Below are 17,047 nucleotides of genomic sequence, written 5' to 3' on the forward strand. Positions count from 1 at the left end.
TCACTTGACTGGCAGGCCGGTGGAGGGCAGGACACCGAAGACTCCATCTGAGATCTGGCAGCGCTGTCCTCCGAGGGGTAGCACGCGTGGAAAAACCTCACCAGTAAAGTCCGCAAGCTCGCGCCGACCGCACCTGTCCGCCGAGAATTCGTGGGTTTTTTTGCGGTTACCCTCGGTAGTTCTCGCCTGTGAGGTAAGGAGAATTTATTCGCCGTTTCAAACCCGCACGTTTGTGTGACTTTCCTGTCTGCCGCGAAAAGCAACCATATCTGGTCAAACTATTCAGCTGTCACAAAGCGAGACCCGCTCGCTATAAATAGACTGTGGTAGCCAATGGAAAAGTGTTGCGGGTCGGCCGGCGAAATTATTTCGCTGATCGTCGATAACGTTTTGTACAATTATATTTTTGGTGCATTTTAATCGCATTTATCTTGAGTAAATTCTGTAAGATAATGTGATATAATATCACGGACCTGTTGATTAGCTATAGTGCAAGTGATTTGGCTAGACCTTGTACACACTTGTTGAATTAATGCATGGATAGCCTACTAGTTTACATAACATTCGCGATTTAATGGTCGTTAAAATGATTTGGAACAACCCATCTTAACGTATCTCCTACAGTTCACATAAGTCATTTTCATTGAAGGAAAAATTGCAATAAACTGAAACTAATAGATTTCGTACGTGCAAACTTGCTCACATCGCCGGTGAGTTTTAGCATTGAAACAAACTTGTGGTTGTGTTTGCTATTTTAATCGAGTAGGCTATTGTGCAGGGTAGTACCAATATCCGCAAATACTGATAAGTGCAGAAGCTATATTGAAATCCTTAGTATTTAAATTTCCTGAAAGGCAACGCTGTTAACGGGCTGTTTTCCGCAACCATAAATGACGGTCCACTAATTAAACGCCTGTTTTTGCGTATAGACTAACTGACATAAATAGTAGCCTGTCGGTGAAAAACAAGTTGAAGCTGAATATTTATTTTACACATATCCTGACTGAAATCCTAAATAGGCTGCGTTTCTAAACCTCGACAATCATTTTAACATAGCCTAGTTTTATATGTGTAATTTTAAGAACGAATGTGTTAAATGTTGATAAAGTCATCGGTCTTGAAGGCTACGGTTGGGGAGAAAACAGTGAGCCAAACTGAGCGTGTCGTCGTCATGTTCCGTCAAGGTCTGAGGGTCTACCAGTAAGTCCCGACACGAATTCCAATAAACGGGCACAGCCTCGTTAACGAGCTAAATCCCCGGACTTGTCTAAATATCCTGCCAGTGTGCATAACAAGGCTTTAATAAATAAAAAAACAGCTGGTTGGCAGATACAACTTATTTTCCTTCTGCTCCAGCATAACGGACTCCACTTCTGGGGGGGGGAAATCTGTTTTGTCAACAGTGTAGCCGCTTTGACATTTCATCCAAGGGAACAAAAAGAACGGTGTACGCCCGATATTGGGCTTAAATAGGCTGAATCTGCCAGTGCTGAGTTTAACTGTTTGCGGCCTGCTCGGCAGGACCCAGCTCGTTGCAGTTTGTCCCAGTGAAAACCAGGCCTAAAAATAAGCACTGTTCCCTGAATGTCTAGGATGTGAGCGAGGGGGTTGTTTTTATCAGCTGTTTGCCGGGTGTTGGAGTTCGGGGGGGGGGGGCAGGAGCACCCCCCATGCGCTTAGCCTTGAAGCAGGAGGGACTTGCTTGCTGCTTCCTCTTTTTACACCCTGATCCTCCCTGATGACCTGCGGACCACATACCTGGCCTGCACCCTCAGCAGCTGGGCAGGAGCAGGGCAGGGAGAGGAACCTGTAGACTTACGGCTCGGGGCCGAGTGTCCGAGAGGGGTAGTGCTGGGCAGGGATCAGTTGACACATCCGGCTCATGGTGGCTTAGGGTCAGGCTGTGTGCAGGGGAAACTGGTCCTGGATCAGCGCTTCTTCTCTGAGGCGCTGTATCATTGCAGGCCCAGATCTCAGGCGGTGATTCGGAGCTTAAGCAGAAGCCGTGCGCTGCCCGGGACTGATGCTCCGGTCTCTTCTGTCCTCCTCTCCTTGCAGACGCTCATCTCGAACGCCGTGCGGGAGGACACCTCGTCCCCAGCTTCTTTTTTTTTTTTCTCCCCTCCTCTCTTTCCCCCCCTCCTTCCTCCTCCGCCATGTCGTACAGGAAGGAAATGGAGAAGTACCGGGACGTGGACGAGGACGAGCTGCTGAAGAAGCTCTCCGAGGAGGAGCTGCGCATGCTGGAGGACGAGCTGGAGGAGCTGGACCCCGACGTGAGTCACCATGGCTACCTGCGCATCACACCTGTACACTTACCTGTGTAGCGCATCTATAAACTTACTGTACACCACACCTGTGAATGTACATGCATGTCAGCCATACATTTTAGGCACCAGACACTTTTATCCTGAGCGACTTATCCAGGGGACTCTTTTTGCTCAAAATGCATTTTAGACAGTCTGAGCGTTTTTGTAGGCAAGATAAGGAGGACCGGCCAGCGTGTGGTCTGTGCGCGCAGTTAAGCGGGGCCCCTCTGCCCTGTGGGTACCCCTCCGCCCTGTGGGGGCCCCTCCGCCCTGTGGGGGCCCCTCCGCCCTGTGGGGGCCCCTCCGCCCTGTGGGTACCCCTCCGCCCTGTGGGGTGCCCCTCCGCCCTGTGGGGGCCCCTCCGCCCTGTGGGTGCCCCTCTGCCCTGTGGGGGGCCCCTCTGCCCTGTGGGGTGCCCCTCTGCCCTGCGCAGGGTCGCCTGCATGCGGCGACGCGTCGGATCGCAGCTGTAACAGCACTGCCTGTCATCACCTGCTCCTGAGCCTCTGTGGCCTTTCTTCTCCACGCGCTGAGCTCCTGGACCCGTCACACTGACCTCAGATCAGCCGCCGCTGTCTGTATCCCCATGAGGTAATGGATGAGGTTCATCCATTATGGGCTAAATGGGAAAAACTGACTCTGGATTAGACTTCCAGTTCAGCTTCAGTCATCCTTGTTGTGTCCTTGGCTGCTGTTGTTCTTATCAGCGTTGGTGATGTTGCTGGGCTTGGAGCGGTTCAGAGAGGGTTCGTATGAAGGGTTGGGTGACGTGTTAAGGTGAGGGAGGTGTTCAGGGGGTTGTGTGACGTGTTAAGGTGAGGAGGTGTTCAGGGGGTTGTGTGACGCGTTAAGGTGAGGAGGTGTTCAGGGGGTTTTGTGTGATGCGTGACTCACGGTCAGAGAGCGCAGGACGCTCCGCTGGCGTTCAGCCGGGCCGCGCGGACGGAAACCCCCATGAGTCCGAGCGTGCTCCCGCGCGCGTATCGAGTAGCGTCGCCATCTGGAGATGCGATCGCGAGCCTCCGCGGCGGCGCTGGGCTCAGGCGCTATCATTAGCCGCGGTCCTGCGGCGCTAACAGGGCTAAGAATAGTGCGTTTGAGGGGGCTGTGCTGCGTTAGCACCGCTCGGGCCTTGCTAGCTCCTGTTTGCTCTTCTCAGGGGTTCTGTAGAGGCGGGGGGACGTCGCCCCCACGCCCTCATTCTGTCGCCCAGCCGCATTAAACAGATAAAAACGTAACTTCAGTAGCGGCGGTGTGTGAGCGGAGCACAGCGTGCTGATTGCGTGTTGACCGTTTCGTCCTGTTCGACAGCAGTGATATCCGACACCGCTCTTACCCAGGGGTCTGGTGCAGAGCAGGGCCGGTGATAAGCAGTGCATTGTTCCAGTAATGACTCCGTTATTTTTAGCCTCCATGGCTGCCATGGCTCACTCACTTCCTGTGTTTGGCCCCAGTGGCAGCGCTCGCTCGCTCACTTCCTGTGTTTGGTCCTGGTGGCGCTGACTCACTTCCTGTGTTTGGCCCCAGTGGCAGCTCTCGCTCACTCACTTCCTGTGTTTGGCCCCGGTGGTGCTGACTCACTTCCTGTGTTTGGCCCCGGTGGCGGCGCTCGCTTGCTCACTTCCTGTGTTTGGTCCTGGTGGCGCTGACTCACTTCCTGTGTTTGGCCCCGGTGGCGGCGCTCGCTCGCTCACTTCCTGTGTTTGGTCCTGGTGGCGCTGACTCACTTCCTGTGTTTGGTCCTGGTGGCACTGACTCACTTCCTGTGTTTGGTCCTGGTGGCGCTGACTCACTTCCTGTGTTTGGCCCTGGTGGTGGCGCTCGCTCGCTCACTTCCTGTGTTGGGCCCCGGTGGCACTCGCTCACTTCCTGTGTTTGGCTTCAGAACGCGCTGCTACCAGCAGGAATGCGGCAGAAGGACCAGACCAAGAAGGCCCCGACCGGAACCTTCCAGAGAGACAACCTGCTGGCTCACCTGGAGAAACAGGCCCAGGAGCACCCAGACAAGGAGGACCTGGTGCCCTACACTGGGGAGAAGAGAGGTGTGTGTGTGTGTGAGTGAGTCTGTGTGTGTGTGCGTGTTTGTGAGTGAGTCTGTGTGTGTGTGCATATGAGTCTGTGTGTGTGTGTGTGTGTGTGTTTGTGAGTAAGTGAGTGAGTGTGTGTGTGTTTGTCTGTCTAAACAGGTGTGCATGCTTGTGTACCTGCGTGTGTCTGTGCATATAATGTATGATTCAGATCAAAGAGGAATTAAGGAACTCGTAAAGTTCAGCACACACGCTCTTGTGGTAATGGGCATGACGCTGGACAGTCCCCACCCCTCTGTCACATTCCCATAATTCCCAGTGGAGGGGCCCCTGTGTCTGACACAGTGGTCTGAATACCAGGCATGGCTGTGTGTGACAGGGGTGGGGCTTTGCCCCGCTGTCTCCAATGCCCAATTTTAAGGACCTGTCCTGAACCCCCACCGACAGAAATGTCCCCTGTAATGGGATCTGCTCGCCCCCCTGAATCAATTTACCAAAGCCCTCAGACCCTTATATTAGCACCCAATATTCTCTCATTTATTTACTGATGGGATGTGGCGTTTTTCTTTGGTGAGTGATCAGATTTATCCATTTTATCTCACTTGAGAACATCTGTATAGCTGTGGTGGGTAGGTGGGGTCGCTGTAACATGAACACATTTTTAGTGTGAAACTGCAGAATTCAGAATTGGACCATTTATAAACGCTACAGGGAAGCCTGGGCTGGTCATGTGACTCTGATGTCACTAAGCATGGGGGCGGGGCCTGTGTTTCACAGGGAAGGCCTGGGTGCCTAAGAAGGTGGTGGTGGACCCCATCCTGGAGTCGGTGACGCTGGAGCCGGAGCTGGAGGAGGCCCTGGCCAACGCCTCCGACGCTGAGCTCTGCGACATCGCTGGTGAGGAGAGAGCGACACGCGCACACGTACACGAACGCACACACACGCACATACACACACACACGTACACGCACACACACACACGCACATGCGCACACGTACACGAACGCACACACACACACGCACGCATACGTGCAAACACACACACACGTGCACATACACGCACGCACGAGCACATGCCTACGCATACACACGCACGCATGCACGCACACACGCGAGCGCACACACACACACAAACACTAATGTGCTCCCACACTTTATCTTTGAAAGTGGAAAGTATGGGGTTCATTATGTGAATGAATTAATTAATGAATTAACTCATTATTAATGAACTAAATCACATGATTATTATTATTATTACCTTTCACATGCTACTAAAGTGCCATTTCTTCACTCTTTCAGACTAATCGTGTGAACCTTACTCTCAGGCTTCACCGTGAGGTTTCATTTCCTCCCAAAGGACTGTCCATCTCATTAACATTCTCCCACAATTCCTGTCACATGACAGGGGTGTTTTGTCAGCATTTCTGTCACATGACAGGGGTGTTTTTTCAGCATTCCTGTCACATGACAGGGGTGTTTTTTCAGCATTCCTGTCACATGACAGGGGTGTTTTTTCAGCATTTCTATCAGGACAGGGACGTTTCTTTTTTTCTTTTTTTAGAATTTCTCTCACATGACAGGGGCATTTTTTCAGTATTCCTGCAAAATGACAGGGTGGATTTATTTATTGTTTTGAAACGCCCAGTCCCAGACATCGATTCAGGAGATGGCAGAGAAGCGGTCTCTCTCCTCCAGAAGTGAGAAACTTCCTCGTTTCCTTCGGTTGAGCTGTGTTCTAGTTCAGCCCGGCCGGTGGGATTACCCAGCAGGCCACAGAGCGGAGGCAGTCTCCCTGCTGGACGGCTGCCTGTCTGACGGGCTGTCGCTGAGGGCAGGTTCACCCACCCCAGCTCTGGAGCAAACTCAGCGTAGAACCCCCCCCCCAGCTCTGGAGCAAACTCAGCGTAGAACCCCCCCCCCAGCTCTGAAGCAAACTCAGCATAGAACCCCCCCCCCCCCCAGCTCTGGAGCAAACTCAGCATTGAACCCCCCCCCCCCCCAGCTCTGGAGCAAACTCAGCATTGAACCCCCCCCCCCCCAGCTCTGGAGCAAACTCAGCATAGAACCCCCCCCCCAGCTCTGGAGCAAACTCTGCATAGAACCCCCCCCCCCCAGCTCTGGAGCAAACTCTGCATAGAACCCCCCCCCCCCCCCAGCTCTGGAGCAAACTCAGCATAGAAACCCCCCCCCCCCCCCCCCCCAGCTCTGGAGCAAACTCAGCATAGAACCATGCCAAACAAATGAGACAGAAACACTGCCGCAGCCTTCTGCCAATTAATGATCAGTAATTAGGCCCTGTCTGTGAATTATTATTTTTCTGCCAAGGAAAGGATTAAGCCTAAAACATGAAGGGCTGCACACGGACAGATAGGCCACATTTTTACGGAGTTAAAACAGACCAAAAATACATTTCAGCCGACTCCAACACCACCTCCAACAAATCCTGCTTAAAAAAACCACAGCTCACATTTCACATTGATAAATGGCATAGGAGGATAAATAATAAAGTACATTTAAAAGTACGCAGTCCTCACCCCGAGACGGAACAGGTCAGGGAAAGAGCTGCCTGTGTGGGCTGAGCTCGGGGTCTAGAACACAAGCCCCGCCCCTCGGGATCTGATCCAACGACGTTTTTCGGAGCTGGTGCGGATTGTTAATGGGGGTGAGGGGGTTTTGTGCCGGTTTGGTTGCAGTAGCTGGTGCCATCAGTGAGCGTGTTCATATTTAGATTGAAAGTGTTGAAAGTCCCCGATTGAGGCTGCAGACTGTTTCCTGGCCAAAGTGCTGCTTGTGTTTTTATGTGAAGAAAGAGGACGGCCAGTGCTGTGTTCTCGCTGATTTCAGACTTAACTGCAAAATGGCAGCAAAGGAATCTAACATGGTTAAAACTGTGAGAGGGAAAATGCTTAACTTCACTGCGTTTGACACACCCTTCCTCCTCCTCTTGTTGCCTGACAACCCTTCCTCACCCTGTTCTCCATCCTAATCATCTGTGTTTATCTTCCAGCAAGCTGCCCTGTTCACCCCGCCCCCTCCATTATGACATCACCCATTCCATCCTGACATCATCACTGTGAGACTGTAAGCTGCCTGGATGCGCTTGTCAGTCTGTGGCCGTGGTTGCGTCTGCCTGAGCGTATGCTCAACGTTCTCTCAACGTTCTCTCAGCGTTCCTTCAGTGCTCTTCTGCGGTCTCCCAGGACCGCTGTGTGGCTGTAGTCTTGCTGCATGGTTGCAGAAATGTTAGGGGAATGTTGTGTGTTGGCTGGGTGGTAGAGCCGTGTGTGGACAGGGTGCTCTGTTTGAGGCTGACTGTCCCTGCAACGGCATGAGAACCAAAAACCTCACTGTGGGACGATCTGAGAAAGTTCTTCATTCACGTCAGAAGAAGGAAATGGGTGCGCTCCAAAAAAATTAGATACTGTGAACTCTTTCTCACCGGTGTTCAGTGCATGATAGAGGTCTGGTCCACGTCACCTCATTTGAGCTGAAATTGCTACTCCATGCTCTCTGAGTCACAGTGAATAACATGTTTAGTCTGTGAGATTTATGACGAAGTGCCATTCAATTGTGGTTTGTGTCGTGTTTGGGTTATGATCTGTGTGTGTGTGCATGTGTGGTGGTGGTTTACCTGACGGTCATGTTGCAGTCTTTGCGGTTTTGTGTCATGGTTGAATTGCGGTCGGTGTGTGTGTGTGTGTGTGTGATGTTGGTTCACCTGACGGTCGTGTTGTGGTCTTTGGGGTTGGTTTCAGGCTCCAGGTGTTCCGTACGGGGGCCCCAAACGGGGTCGGCCGGCACCTGGGTGGAATTATGGGACTGCATGGGGGGAGTTCTTCCAGGTCGCGTTCTCTGTGATGTCACTGGCGCTGTTGCCGTGCAACACAGCAGAGGAGAAGAAATGGTGGCCAATGGGCCTGCATTACATAAATGGAACAGGCTGCAATATGATTCCAGTATTTGGACTATTAAATACAACCATTTAAAATATATAGTTTTTTATAAATTAATAATAAATATATTTCACAAAAATGTATTGTTATATTTTTGTTGAAGGAATTTGTGTTATTTGCTTATAGATTAAGTTTTGCATCTTGATCATGTGTATTTTCACCATGTTCCCTTGTGGTAAAGACAAACAGGTTAACTGTGCCTCTTAAAGTGAAGGGATTAAATTACTCCTGTTTTTAAAATCTCTAATCCCTGGAGGTAGTGTCTTTAAAAAGACAGGCGGCCATTTTGTCTGAGTAGAGGGAAAGTGGTTTAGTTTCTCCTGGCTGAAGTGCGACGTTCTTACAGAGTTTTTTCCATGTTTTAACACTATAAATGCTTGGTAACTTGCGCGTGTTTTTGTGCATGTGCGTGTGCACCATCTGATCATTCCTAACTCTCTACCCCACGGCAAGGCTAACCCATTAAGGTTCAGTCAGTGTTTCTCTAACGTTGTAACAGCATTACTTCAGTGCCTGGACTCCTCTAATGGCAGCTCCAGCCCTGCATGTTCCTCTCCTAATCTGAGGCGTCAGACGCACGGGGCGGTCTGCACCCGAGCCTGGCTCAGATGTCCTGGCCTTCTGCAGTCATCCTGTGGGTGATTCTGTGTTTGATGGCTGGCAGTGGGCTGGTGTGTTTGAGCTGGGGGGAGGGGGGCAGGTGCTGTGCCGTACGGTGGAATGGACATGGCATTTGGCTTCCTGCTGAACTTTCCAGAGCCAATGACTGACATTTTGTTTCTTCTTTTCACTTTCACCACCATTCTCTCTCACTCCATCATTCTATCTCTCTTTCTTGGTTCTCCCTGTTCTCTACCTTTAACACTTTCATGTCCTTACTGTCTGTTTCTCTCTTTGTCCTTTTCTTTTTGTCTCTCTGTCCCTCCTTCCCTCCCCACTCCCTCTCTCTCTCTCTCTCTCTCCCTCTTCCTCCCATTCCCTTCATCTCTCTCTCTCTCTCCCCTCCCTCCCTCTCTCTCTCTCAGCCATCCTGGGGATGCACACCCTGATGAGTAACCAGCAGTACTATGAGGCCTTGGCCAGCAGCACCATCGTCAACAAGCAGGGCTTAAACAGTGAGTCCCCCAGCCTCAGCCGTGCACAGCCTCAGCCTCAGCCTCAAAATCAGCCTCAGCCTCAGTCATGCCCTGCTAATGCTCAGCCTAAGACTCAGCCTCAGTCATGCCCTGCTAATGCTCAGCCTCAGACTCAGCCTCAGCCTCAGCCTTTCCCGTGTGTATGTAAGAGCGATCTTGCCCGCCCTGCACTCCAGGTGTGATCCAGTGCACTCAGTACAAACCCGTCCCCGACGAGGAGCCCAACTCCACCGATGTCCAGGACACCCTGGAGAAGATCCGCAGCAACGACCCGGACCTGGTGGAGGTCAACCTCAACAACATCAGGGTGAGCGAGCTGCAGTTTCCCGCTTAAACCAGATTAATGGATCCCAGCACCTCTGTGAATGGGGGAGGGGTGTCTGCCTCTCTCTCTCTCTCTCTCCATCTCTTGCTCTCTCTCTCTTCATCGCTCTCTCCATCTCCCACTCCCTCTCTTTCCAGAACATTCCTGTGCCCACGCTGAAGGCCTACGCTGAGGCTCTGAAGGAGAACACGGTGGTGGAGCGGCTGAGCATTGTGGGAACGCGGAGTAACGACCCGGTGGCCTACGTATGAGCGTCCTCCTCCGCCAACACCACCTTTAGCTCCAGCTGTCTCAGTTTACTGCACCTGAAACGAAATATACTGCCATAAATCTGCATTGATATTCATGTGGTTTGTGCCTTACGCACTAAGCAGACCTGGCCTGCTCACCTACAGAGGGGGCAGCCGTTGAGTTAAACTGAGTTTGGCTTCACGACGGTCATGTGGTCATGAAGGTGCGTGCTGATTGGCCGCTGCTCTTTCTCCAGGCCCTAGCAGAAATGCTGAAAGTGAACGCCACCCTCAAGTCTCTGAACGTGGAGTCCAACTTCATCACCGGGGCTGGAATCCTGTCGCTGGTGGGGGCTCTGCAGGCCAACACCACCCTTCAAGAGCTCAAGATAGACAACCAGGTACACCATCTTAGCACTAAAAACCAGGCACACTGCTCCTCCATCTTAGCACTAAAAACCAGGCACACTGCTCCTCCATCTTAGCACTAAAAACCAGGCACACTCCTCCTCCATCTTAGCACTAAAAACCAGGCACACTCCTCCTCCATCTTAGCACTAAAAACCAGGCACACTCCTCCTCCATCTTAGTCCTAAAAACCAGGTACACCTCCTCCTTCTTAGCACTAAAAACCAGGCACACTCCTCCTCCATCTTAGTCCTAAAAACCAGGTAAACCTCCTCCATCTTAGCACTAAAAACCAGGCACACTCCTCCTCCATCTTAGCACTAAAAACCAGGCACACTCCTCCTCCATCTTAGTCCTAAAAACCAGGTACACCTCCTCCATCTTAGCACTAAAAACCAGGCACACTCCTCCTCCATCTTAGTCCTAAAAACCAGGTACACCTCTATCTTAGCGCTAAAAAATAGGTACACACCTCCTAACCTAAAAACAGGTAAATTCCTCCCTAATAAAAAATGAACACCTTGGCTGGGGGTGTGGTGGCAGATATTGGGGGGGTTTGGGAGCTTGACTGCTTGACCCGCGTCTTTTCTCTCCGACCCTCTACACTGTTGTAAGTCGCTCTGGATAAGAGCGTCAGCTAAATGCCTATAATGTAATGTAATGTAATGTCTGTAGAGCCAGCCACTGGGGAATAAGGTGGAGATGGAGATCGCCAACATGCTGGAGAAGAACACCACGCTGCTGAAGTTCGGATACCACTTCACCCAGCAGGGCCCCCGACTCCGTGGGTCCAATGCCATGATGAGCAACAACGACCTGGGTAAGCCTCACACACACACTCATACACACACTCACACACACACTCACTCTCACACACACACACACACACACACACACTCATACACACACACTCACACACACACTCATACACACACACTCACACACACACACACACACACTCTCACACACACACACACACACACTCTCACACACACACACTCACTCACACTCACACACACACTCTCACACACACACTCACACACTCTCACACACAGACACACACGCGCGTTCTCTCACACACACACTCTCTCTCACACACAGACACACACACACACACACAGAGACACACGTGTGTGCACATATACACAACCTGGGTAAGTGGCGCACTGCGTAAAGGATCTGTGAGCTGTGACACTGCAGCTCTGCTGGGCTGGAGCCACATCCGTGTGTTTTAACAGGAGCAGCTTCATGTCACGGCAGCTAATTACAAGCTCAGTTTAAACACTAACTGGTTGGCTGAGCCGGCCTGGCAAGCCAGTGTTCAGAAGCTGGGGGTGCCATTTTGTCTGGGGTTTGTTCCCGCTCTTCCAAGAAGATCAAGTGCTAATTAGCGTCAGTGACCTTGCATGCAAGCGCACCAATGAGAAGGCCTCGTGCCTGTGACTCCACCCACCACAGCGGCCCTAACATAGGCTGGGCTCTGAAGAATGCTACCGTCGGGAACAACAAATTTACACAATCTCAGAGCCATACAGCCCTACGGCTGAGATACTGTGTGTGTGTGTCTGTGTGTGTGAGAGGGAGCCATACAGCCCTACGGCTGAGATACTGTGTGTGTGTGTCTGTGTGTGTGAGAGGGAGCCATACAGCCCTACGGCTGAGATACTGTGTGTGTGTGTGTGAGAGGGAGCCATACAGCCCTACGGCTGAGATACTGTGTGTGTGTGTCTGTGTGTGTGAGAGGGAGCCATACAGCCCTACGGCTGAGATACTGTGTGTGTGTGTGTGAGTGTGTGTGTGTGTGAGAGAGGGAGCCATACAGCCCTACGGCTGAGATACTGTGTGTGTGTGTCTGTGTGTGAGCGGGAGAAAGTGTGTGTGTGTGTGTGTATATATATGTCTGTGTGTGTGTGTTTGTGTTTTTGTGTGTTTTTTTGTGTTGTAAACCCCGTTGTATGTGGATAGTGTAGTGTGTGTGTGTTGTGTGTGTTTTTGTGTGTTGTAACCCCCCGTTGTGTGTGTTGTGTAGTGTGTGTATAGTGTGTGTTTTAACTCTGTAATGTGTGTGTTTTTGTGCGTTGTAAACCCCTGTAATGTGTGTTTTTGTGCGTTGTAAACCCCTGTAATGTGGGTAACATGTGTTGTTGTGCGTTGTAAACCCCTGTAATGTGTGTAATGTGTGTGTTTTTGTGCGTTGTAAATCCCTGTAATGTGTGTAACGTGTGTGTTTTTGTGCGTTGTAAACCCCTGTAATGTGTGTAACGTGTGTTTTTGTGCGTTGTAAACCCCTGTAATGTGTGTAATGTGTGTTTTTGTGCGTTGTAAACCCCTGTAATGTGTGTAATGTGTGTTTTTGTGCGTTGTAAACCCCTGTAATGTGTGTAATGTGTGTTTTTGTGCGTTGTAAACCCCTGTAATGTGTGTAATGTGTGTGTTTTTGTGCGTTGTAAACCCCTGTAATGTGTGTGTTTTTGTGCGTTGTAAACCCCTGTAATGTGTGTAGTGTGTGTTTTTGTGCGTTGTAAACCCCTGTAATGTGTGTAACGTGTGTGTTTTTGTGCGTTGTAAACCCCTGTAATGTGTGTGTTTTTGTGCGTTGTAAACCCCTGTAATGTGTGTAGTGTGTGTTTTTGTGCGTTGTAAACCCCTGTAATGTGTGTAATGTGTGTGTTTTTGTGCGTTGTAAACCCCTGTAATGTGTGTGTTTTTGTGCGTTGTAAACCCCTGTAATGTGTGTAATGTGTGTGTTTTTGTGCGTTGTAAACCCCTGTAATGTGTGTAACGTGTGTGTTTTTGTGCGTTGTAAACCCCTGTAATGTGTGTAATGTGTGTGTTTTTGTGCGTTGTAAACCCGTTGTCTTGCAGCTCGTGTGACTCGCTCAGACTCAGATGGCGCCTTCACCCTCACCCTGTCCGTCCCAGAGCTGGAGAAGGCTTTCCGTAAAAAATTCAAAACCAAGTCCAAGTCTAAGTAAAGAAAGATGTTTTGCCTGTCTTGCTCTCTTAATCTCTTTTGGGGGGGAGGAATCTCTCCTCCACACTGCCCCCTGCTGGCTCTTTCTGCTGCTCTCAGCATGACTCGGTCCTCCACCTTCCCAGCAGTCCCTGTGCTCTGCCCAGCTCTTCTGCCCTCCTCTTGCGTGGGGTCCACAGTGCAGACAGCCTGAGGCTTCCAGGCTCCACATTCTGAGTGTGCCCGACCAATCAGGACTGGACTAGTAATCACGGAAACGCATGATTCCCTGCTCTCGACCGGAAGTCACGTGTGGTCCTGTGGGCCAGCGATACGTCCCCCGGAGTGAGACTTCCTGTCTGTAGAGATGAGCTGAATAACTGCTCCCTTCTGCTGCTGGATCCACAAAAACATACTAAGCACAGAATTTAACAGATAGAGTATTATTTTAACAGACCCTTGAAAAATATCTTTCTTTATTTGTCTTCTTGTCGTTCTTCATATTTGCCGAGCAGACTTTTGCCCCATCAATTTTTACATAAAATTAGTTTCCACAGCTGTGCATGTACGAAAGGGGTTCTTTGGGGGAGAGATGTTTGAGAGTTCTTCTGAAGCGATCTACTTCAAGGAGTGAAAGACAGTCCCAGTTTTTCCACCTTTATTTGGCCAGAGGATCTCCTGAAGGATCCTGTAAGGGTTCAGCCAATCACGCGCCTCCAGATGGTGACATCATGTGTCCTCGGCAGTCATGTGACCACAGGGTGATGACACAGTCACGCCCCTCCCCCCCCAGGTGGTTACGCAGTCCAGACCCCCACGCACTTCCTTCCTTCCTGCCTCGGGGGACATTCCGCTCCCCAACAAATCTCCCATGATTCCTTTCTTCCTTTTCCCTCCTGCTTCGCGCCTTTTCTGCAGTTCTGCCCTTTTCACACACACACACACGCGCACACACTCGCACGCGCGCGCATGCGCACACACACACACGCTCCTGTGACGCAGATTTATTTACTCATATTTAGGTATTTATTGATTTATGTATTAATACATTCTTTAAGCGCGCAGCTGCCAGGGAACCTGCCGTTAAATGAGAGTGTGGAAAGGCCTTTTGAGCCGACATGCGAAAGTATTTTATATTGCAAACATTGTTTTAATGTGATAGATGAGGAGTCTAATTTTAGAGGTTTTTTTTGCACACGTGTGACCTGGCTGGTCCCGGGCCCAGCGCTGCCATATAAGGGGCTGTGGAGTAATGGCTCCGGCTCCCTGCAGAAGGGCAGAAACGGAGGTGCTGTCGGATCGATGTGTTCTCAAACGGCACCTTTGGCTGCTAGCGCCAGGAGGGGAAAATGTAGCTGCGTTGCCTCATTTATTAAGCTTTCAGCCTCGGCTTTATAAAAATACCCTTTTACTTAAATGGCCTTGCAAAGGCTCATTTCAGGGTTGTAAATAGAAGAGGTGCTTTGCGTGCGGAAATGTCGCTGAAGGCACTGATTGTCCTCTGCTCTCTCTCTCTCTGTCCCCGCAGTGCGAAAGAGAAGGCTTGAGGGGGGGCCCATCTTCCCCAAATGTCGGACGAGTGTGTAGCCACCCCTGTGTGGGAGGAGCCTGCTGGGGCCAGCCCCGCCCCCCTGCCCTGCCCCACCCCGTCCCCCCTCCTCTCCCCCCGCCCCCCTTGCCCCATTCCCCGGGGGTGGGGCCTGTCAGTCAGCACAGGGGGCGGGGTTTCGCCTGTCCCGCACGAGCTGTCCCGCAGAGCTCTCCTGTGTGTGTGTACCCTGACATGTGTTTATTTTTATATGGGTTAGTTATTACAGATCATCTGTTCATTCTGAGACCGGCCCTGCTCTCAATGTGCAGCGCTCTGGCGCTCGTGTGTGGTCCCTCCAGGGCTGTGTAGTGCATAAGGGGGGGTGCATGGGGGGGGGGGGGGTAGTGTGCCAGTCACCGCGGGTTAAATGCCATAACGGTAGCCGTGTGTCCAGACATACGGCCTGTGATGTCTTAACTCTGCTGTGATGTAGGTGTATGTGGGTGTGCCCAGAACAGTAAATACGAACAAGTTAACATTAAAGAAAAAGCACTGTAGTCTGCTTTGGCCATGCGGAGTGGAACTTGTAAAACTGGGTGCTGCAGATGGAGATGTGTTTTCGGAAACCCCTGCATTTGCATGTTAGGGTGTTTTGGGAAGGAACTGCATGCCAGTGCTGTGGCTGTGGCCTTGTTTAGGGGCCTATTCGATTCAGAGCCACTCATTCGAGTAGCTGTGCAGCTGAACAAACTAACAGACTGACTAAAATCTGCTCTCTATCACTCAGTGAGTCCACTGACATTATCAGTTGTTTGTGACAGAACTTATATTTCACTTTCTGGATGTGGATATTGTTTCAGTTTTTGTGCATGTTCCTGATTGGCCCAGAGGGTTCTTGCACATGTTCCTGATTGGCCCAAGCGGTTTTTGCACATGTTCCTGATTGGCCCAGACGGTTTTCGTGCATGTTCCTGATTGGCCCAGCCTGTTTTTGCGCATGTTCCTGATTGGCCCAGACGGTTTTTGTGCGCGATGGTGGTGCTCGCGCTCATTTGGGAAGTCCCATTGGGTTCCCTGAGCGCTGGTTGCGTGGGCGTACAAAATGGTTCCATCCAAAATAAATAAATGAATAGTTAAATAAAAATTAAGCCTTATTTTTAGAAGAGCATTTGGATAATATTACACACACACACACACACACACACACACACCCTCTGGAGGCATAGTGACATTGTACAGGCTCCTTTGGAATGCTTTAAAGTCTGTTTTTTTTGCTTGAGGCCAAAAGCCCTGGAATGCCCTAATACACTGGAAACCTCTGTAGGCCCGATATCTGAAATATCCTCCATCACACACAGAATCTGACTGGGGTCGCCCGAAAACGTGCACTAAAGCTGAACTAACAGGCTCCCAGGGAGTGAATTCTCCACCCGCTGTTTCAAAGCAGCAGTTACTTTTCAAGCTTGTCACTAATCTCTGTGGGTTATGGTGGAGAATGTGGCATATCTTAAAATCTGACACAGTGGACAAGGACAGCAGTGTCATTGTGTTCTTTTATAATCAAATTTAAAGGTCCGTGTTCACTCCCAATCGCTCAGACACAACAATAGCGAATAGAAAACGGTTTGAATATGTTGTGACAGTTTGCTAACTTCTGCCATTTTGAGTGCTCGTCTGGTTTCTGTGGAGACGAAGTCGAGGACCACACAGGTGCCAGACAGGTGGAGTTATATTTTTGTGTTTTTGACCGCAGTTCCTCTTGCTCTGGGCAAACCTCCATCTGCATGTGTAGCCAAGAATTTTAATCCTGCAGAAAAACCTGTCAGCTGCTGCAGCAGCATGTACTGAGTTCTGTTTGAGGAACGATATGGAGTGCTCGTATACTTCTGTGTAATATTCTGTTGGTGTACCGCAATTATGAAATGGCTGACCCACTATTTGATTTTTGCTTCAGTTTTTTTAAATATTTGCAGCAATAACAATATAGCTTCCAGTTTATGTGGGAGTCGGTCCCTACACACATCCAGTTTTATTCAGTCTATCCCGACACGCCTGTACTTTAATTCAGACATATGCTCTAATGAGTTAGACTGGCTCTCTGAGAGTATATGTTCATTTGGCATGGGCAGAGCTGGAACACTACCTCTGCTTACCAGGGCAAACACAAAAAATATG

The 17,047-nt window shown here is 50.5% G+C and overlaps 1 protein-coding gene across 2 annotated transcripts; it reads left to right on the forward strand.

Moving 5' to 3' along the window:
- The first annotated feature begins 17 nt into the window (after nt 1–17).
- On the forward strand, nt 18–16,414 carry tmod1 (tropomodulin 1). Of its 2 annotated transcripts, XM_035419698.1 has the most exons (11): nt 18–193; nt 2,059–2,276; nt 4,195–4,351; nt 5,114–5,233; nt 9,315–9,404; nt 9,602–9,732; nt 9,888–9,995; nt 10,238–10,381; nt 11,064–11,208; nt 13,254–13,359; nt 14,870–16,414. In XM_035419698.1, exons 2-11 carry the CDS (start codon nt 2,157–2,159, stop codon nt 14,886–14,888), a joined length of 1,140 nt encoding a protein of 379 aa, XP_035275589.1. In that variant the 5' UTR covers nt 18–193; nt 2,059–2,156; the 3' UTR covers nt 14,889–16,414. The 2 variants fall into 2 exon arrangements, with proteins under 2 accessions (XP_035275589.1, XP_035275590.1); XM_035419699.1 differs by lacking the exon at nt 13,254–13,359 and having other exon boundaries at nt 19–193.
- Nucleotides 16,415–17,047: the final 633 nt, after the last annotated feature.

The sequence above is a fragment of the Anguilla anguilla genome, chromosome 5 (genome assembly GCF_013347855.1).
Source record: "Anguilla anguilla isolate fAngAng1 chromosome 5, fAngAng1.pri, whole genome shotgun sequence".
Taxonomy (NCBI): Eukaryota; Metazoa; Chordata; class Actinopteri; order Anguilliformes; family Anguillidae; genus Anguilla; species Anguilla anguilla.